Source organism: Galeopterus variegatus, unplaced genomic scaffold, assembly GCF_000696425.1.
Source record: "Galeopterus variegatus unplaced genomic scaffold, G_variegatus-3.0.2 Scaffold8979, whole genome shotgun sequence".
Taxonomy (NCBI): domain Eukaryota; kingdom Metazoa; phylum Chordata; class Mammalia; order Dermoptera; family Cynocephalidae; genus Galeopterus; species Galeopterus variegatus.
In genome coordinates, this window is record NW_007735090.1 from 88,814 (window position 1) to 95,552 (window position 6,739).

The following is a 6,739-nucleotide window of genomic DNA, read 5'->3' on the forward strand; positions in this document are numbered from 1 at the left end:
ACACTGAGGGTTGCGATCCATTGCCGGACACGAAAAAAGACAAAAAGGAAAAAAAAAAAAAAACTGTTAGGTGCAAAATAAGGAATTAAAAGAAGTTGAGCAAGACAAGTACCAGCAGGGAAAGAATGAAATCCTTGACTAGTAAACATAATTTTAATTTGACCTTTATCACTCCAGGTAAAACTTGAATACCTTGGCTTGTGAAACTAGAATGTCCCATAATTAACCCTCCTGTTCCCAAAGGAAGTGGACCCCATATTGGAGTAGAAATGACTTACATTCCCAGCTTCATTAAGCAGTAGATCTTCTGCAATAGGAATATCTAAATTTGTACCTCCCTTAGTTGCAGTGACCAGATCAGTTACATGGAGGCGGGAGGTGCTGTTGGTTTGAGAGTTGGAGTCCATTCTGGCACCTGAACATTCTAATTGTGGGGACGAGGACTCCCGTTTTGTTGAGAGGTGTGAGAGCCAACACCCCTTTTCCCGTTTCCCTAATGAGAAATGGGATTGCCATCAGCATCGAATGTGGAACGACATTGATTAGCCCGATGAAACCCCTTTTTACATTTAGGACATTTTAGGTTGAGGTTATGTAGATAAATCATCGAGAGCCAACACCCCTTTTCCCGTTTCCCTAATGAGAAATGGGATTGCCATCAGCATCGAATTTGGAACGACATTGATTAGCCCAATGAAACCCCTTTTTACATTTAGGACATTTTAGGTTGAGGTTATGTAGATAAATCATCTTTTTTACAATCATTTTGAAAATGTCCTTTACCACATTTAAAGCAAGTAGAGGTTTGTAAAGCAGCAGCAAGTATGTGTGCTTTATGAGTTTTTGTGCCTACATTTTGACAAGTTTTGATCATATCAGCCAATGTTGGAGAGAAACCTTGAAGAGCTTGCAATGCTCATTTATAGTCACTATTTGCATTTTCAATTGCTAATTGTAAAAGCAAGGCCTCAGCCGCTTTTGCATTTTCTACCTGACGAGAAATGGCATTTTGTAATCTGTTAACAAAATCCATGTGTGGTTCTAATGCTCCTTTTCTAGTAATGGCAAAAGATCCAGTAGGAGTGCCTGTATCTGGAATATGTGCCCAAGCCCAAATGGCTACTTGAGAAGTTTGAGGAAAAGCTTGTTGTGGAAATTGAGCTTGTAAAGCAGGAGTAGAAAAATTACCTTGCCCTAATAACATTTCAAACCCTACTGGAATTTGAGTTTGTAAATTATCCATGGATATTTGAGTACATTTATCTTGATAATCTTGGAGCCATAAATTATACTGTGCAGGAGGCAAAAGAGTTTTTATTAACATTCTCCAGTCCCAAGGAGTCATTTCATATAAAGCTCCAATATTTTCCACCAAGAGCTTTGAATGCCATTTTCTGTAATATTCTTCTTTAACTCCTTGTATACCTGTCAAGGCATAGCATCATGTCTAGGTTGTTGTCCCAGTGTTTAGAGCACCAGGAAAGCCAAAGAAGCTTCACCATCAACATTAAGACATTCTTGGAAACAGAGTTCAATGATTCCTTCATATTTGTCAGAAGCAAGACCAGGATTTCCAATAGGAGGACAAGAAGGAATAGGAGCAGGTGGAGGTGTACTATTAATTTTCTCCACCACATATACTGAGGGATTAAATTTATCTGTCCGAGGAGAGGCATGATCTTGTTGCTGAATAGGTCTAAGAACTAAACAGCATAGATTCCATGTAGTCAGATGTTGGACTGTAACTATACCTATAGCATTACACAGCCAATGACCAACTCATTCCCAGTCTTTAATATCCAAGGGGCCTTCGTTAGGATACCAAGGACATTGTTCATGAATTACCTTCAATAATTGTATTAATTGATATTATGATACTTTACAATTAGCTGCTCAAGGAAGGCCCTGTAATTTCAGTTTATGTTTGCACTGTTCTGGAGAAAAAGAATTACCCATATTGGAAATGAAAGTAAAAGCAGTATAAGCAGATTAAAGAAGCTCCTAGTCTGAAAAAGAATGTGTTAAAAACTTCGCCGAGGGAAGTCAGTTAAAATTTCCAATGCCCCATGATATAGGAGGATGCATCTCTTTCTTTAGAAGGCTTAGGGAGTTTTCTTACTGTTCTGTGGAATGGCCTATAGAAAGTGTCACATCAGGGTCACCAAGATGTGATGAAGATTGAAGCAGAGACGGTAATGAACTACTCGGAGAAAATGGCAGTTGTAACCAAGGGATTAGGAGTGATCATTCACTAAGCAAGTGAAGGCCAAAAGCCAAAGTCCAACGGATATTTATTATGATAGCTGTGGGAAAAGTAAGCGAGCAGGAATAAAAGAGGTGGAGCCCCCGGGACAGAACTCCTGAAATTTATTTGAATAGACTATATTGCATACGCCCCTGAGCCCAAGGATGCAGCAGTTTCTCACAGCTGCATATTCCCTTGAGTTCAAGGATGCAGCAGTTTCTATCAGCTGGTGTTATCATCCTGAGAAATACTGCGTGCAGCATGTCCCACATGGCTACTAGCACTGTGTCTCTCTTCTGGCTGTGGCGAGAGGTCGTGGCCATCCTCTTAGCAGAACATATCACAAGATGTTAATCCTCTACAAAATACTTTGTATGATTTCATTCTTTTAAAATTTATGAAGACCTTTTTTTTTTAACCTAACGTGGTCTATAGGGAGAATATCGCATGTGTACTTAAGAAGTATGTGTGTTTTGCTGTTGTTGGGTGAAGTGTACTATATATGTTGTTCACATCTTTTATTTCCTCATTTGCCTTTTTCTAATTTTTGTACTTATTATTGAGAATGGAGTGTTGAAATATCCGACTGTTATTGCTGTTGTTGTATTTTCTTGATGTACTGATCCTTTTAACTTTTATATAATGTCCTTTTTGTTCTTCGTAACAGGTTTCATTAGTCTGTTTTGTCTGATAGTAGTGGAGCCACACCAACTCTCTTTTGGTTATTGTTTATAGGGACTTTTCCCTCCCCCCCCTTTTACTTTCAACCTATTTGTCTTTGAATCTAAAGTGATTGGTTTATAGGCAGCATATAGGTGGCTCATGTTTCTTTTTTACAAATCTGCTTTTTAATTGAATAATTTAATACACTTACTTTCAGTGTCATTACTAATAATGATCCACCTGTTTTCTATTTAGTTTCTACATGTTTTATGTCTTTTTCATTCCTCAGATTTTCCATTATTGCCTTTATTTGTTTTTAATGGATATTTTCTACTTTACCATTTTAATTCCTTTCTTGTTTTTTGTTTTGTTTTTCATGGGGTTTTTTTATTTTCTTTTTTCTTTTTTAAATGATGACCAGTAAGCTTAACCCTTGACTTGGTGTTGTCAGCACCATGCTCTCCCAAGTTTGCTAACTGACCATCCCTACATTGGGATCCAAACCCGTGGCCTTGGTGTTATCAGCACCACACTCTCCCAAGTGAGCCATGGGCTGGCCCTTTTGTTATTTTCTTAGTGATTGCCCTGAGAATTACAACCTTAATTTATAACAATCTAGTTTGGATTAATAGTAATTTAATCTGAGCAGTATAGAAAACTTTGGTCCTGTATATCTTTACCAACCCCCCATGCTGTTATTGTCACAAATTGCAACTTTATGCATTATGTATCCATCAATATTGATTTATTTTATAATTATTGATACATAATTATTGCTTTACATAGTTGTCTATTAAATCAGAAAAAAGGAGTTACACTGAAAAAATTTGTTAAGTTTGTCTTTTATATTTACCAGTGTAGTGACCTTTACCAGTTCTGTTTATTTCTTCACATGGATTTGAGTTACTGTCTAGTGTTCATTCATTTCAGCCTGAAGGTCTCCCTGCAGCATTTCTTGTCATTAAGGTCTTGTAGTAATGAACTCTCTCAGGTTGTATTTAACTGGGAATGCCTGAATTTCTTCTTTGTTTTTGACAGATAGTTTTGCTGGATATAAAATTATTGTTAGATAGTTTTTGTCTTTCAGCACTCTGAATATCTCATTCCACTGCCTTCTCACTTTCAAGGTTTCTGATGAGAAATCAGCTGTGAATCTTCTTGAGGATTCCTTGTATATGATATGTTGCTTCTTTCCTGCTGCCTTTAAAAGTCTTTTTTTTTTTTTTTTTGGCTGGCTGGTGTGGGGATCTGAACTCTTGACCTTGCTGTTATCAGCACCAAGCTACAACCAAGTGAGCTAATGGCCAGCCTCAAGGTTCTCTCTTTCAATTATTTGTCTATGATGTATCTTGTGTGGATCTCTTTGAGTTTATCACATTTGGAGTTCATTGAGCTTCTTGGATGTGTAGATTAATCTTTTTAATCAAATTTCGAAGGTTTTGGCCATTATTTCTTTAAATATTCTGTCTCTTTCTCTCCACTCCCTCTTAGACTTCCATTAAGCATATGTTGGTACTCTTGATGGTGTACCAAAGGTCTCTTAGGCTCTGTTCATTTTTCTTCATTCTTTTTTATGTTTTTCAGGGATAGTTTTGACTGGTTGCTGTTTTTCTTGTATATGGGCCATACTTTCTTCTTTTTGCATGCTCTGTAATTTTTCATCGAAAACAACATTTTTAATATTATGTGGCAACTCTAAAAATAAGATTTTTTCCCTCTTGCCCCAGGGTTTGTTGTAGTTGTTTCCTGATTGTAGTTGTTTGGTTTTTTTAGTGGCTTTTCTGATATAATTTTTTAAAGTTTGTATTCTTTGTCAAACATGGCTATGAGGTTTCTGTTCCATTAGCTTGGTAGTCAGGTAATGACTAGACAGAGATCTTCTTACTGTCTAGGAACCAAAAAAAAAATCTCCTAGTATCTGTAAAGGGGTTCTGTATGTGTGTTGGGGCATACCTCCAATTTTCAGCCAGGAAGTTTACAGCTCTGCCGTTGCCTTCACTGTCTGTTTGCACAGAGCCTCAAAGTTAGGCAGAGGTAGAGCTTAGGGCTTTCTTAGACCTTTCTTGAGCATGTGCACTGCCCTAGTCATAGGGGTGCCCTTTTAGATTTCCAGGTTCGTGTAGGAACTTTACAACGTCCTTATTCAAAAACATCTCATTCCTTTGCCTTTTCTTCCAAGCTTTTTGGGTAGTCTGTTTGCCCCAGTTCCTGTCCATTGCTTCAGTCAGCAGAGACTAAGGCATTTTCCTGTAAATATTTTCAACTAATGCTCCAGAAGCAGTTTTAGCACAAGGTGAGTTACTGTTAGGAAGGCGAAATAAAGATAAGCCTTTGAGCAGGTTTTTCAGGGAACCACATCAGTTTAAAACAGTTTGTAAAAGAGGTTTATCCTACTCTCACCTGTACCTGTACTTGGAATGTAGACTATTATTTTCAAGGTTACTACTGCATGAAGACCAGGGGATGGGAACAGTGTAAGTTATAATGCCAGAAACTCACTGTCTTTACTGAATTTCAGCTGTTTTCTTGAATGAGTGCTCCTGTGTTGCTGCAAGCTTTTAGTTTACAGTGTTCTGAAAAAGTTGATTTTGATAGTTTTTGACAGTTTTTAGAATTGCTTTTGTGGAGTTATGGTCTTTTGGAGGTTTTTACTCTGCCATTTTCACTGACATCACTCCTTGATTCACTTTCTATATCCTTGAAGAATTTTCTATGTCTTTGAAGTTTAAGAGCTTAATTTAGATGTTTTGAGTATCTTTTATTAATTTTCCCAGAATATAGTGTGTTGTTTCAGCATTTCACAATTATGATACAGCTGTGTGTTTTCATAGTTGTTTCTTGAAATAAGAGTTATTACAATTTCTGTAATTTGGGCTTAGGTGGGCAGATCTGCTGCTGATCTTGCATGGGCTGTGGGCATTCAGCTGTGGTCGTTTGATGGCTTTGGCTGATGGTCTAACCATCTTCACTCACATGTTTGGGGTCTTTGTGCTGGCTATTTGCTGCACCTGTACTTCCATATCATTCATCTAGCCTGAGTTTCTTTAGGCCATAGGAACATTATGAAAGAGTGAAAGTGAAACTGCAAGGTCTTTCAAGACCTTCTCCATCTTCTGATTGCTGCTTGTTGCTATTCAGCCACAGATCAAGTTATTTTTAATAATCTAATTTTTGATCACTTGTTTTCCCTTTCATTATATTTTTATTCTTTGATTGTTTCTTCCTTCAATTGTATTTTGGTTAAATACTAAATTTCTTGTGTTGCTAAGAGATTGCATAGACTCAATCCCTGATAATGGAGCTGTACTGTTTACAGGTTGGTTTGGGTTGGACACACACACACCCTTTGGAGAAGATAGAGACCTTGGAATGAGTGAGATTTTCAACATACTTGATACTTCTCTTATGGAAGTACCTTGCAAATTTTTATCACAGTAGTATCATTGACCTGAGAATATGGTTTTTGTTAGAGTATTCTCTGCTCACACATCTGGCATAATCTTTTTGTTGTTGTTGCCTTAGGTTACTGTATCAACAACTGACAGGAGGAACAATAAACTGATCTTCAAAGTGAATTTGGTAGAAATGGATGAGAAGATATTGGTTGACTTCCGGCTTTCTAAGGTATTTTTGATATATTTCATTATAATATTCTTTCTATGGAAATATTTCTATGAGTATTTTTTTAATGGCATTATATTTGTATACATGTGGCATTTGTAAATATATGGCAACTTGCTTTTTTCCATTTAATATTACAAACATTCATCATTATCTTTTCTTCCAAAACATGTTTTTTTTTTTTTTTTCCGTGTCCGGCAACGGATCGCA

General features: G+C 37.0%; 1 protein-coding gene across 1 annotated transcript in view; it reads left to right on the forward strand.

Moving 5' to 3' along the window:
• CHEK1 (checkpoint kinase 1) overlaps window positions 1–6,739 on the forward strand; it is a 35,207-nt gene that overhangs the window by 25,710 nt on the left and 2,758 nt on the right. The window contains exon 11 of the mRNA XM_008593302.1: window positions 6,431–6,532. Within this exon, the coding sequence (XP_008591524.1) occupies window positions 6,431–6,532 (102 nt within the window). The remainder of the gene's footprint in view (window positions 1–6,430; window positions 6,533–6,739) is intronic.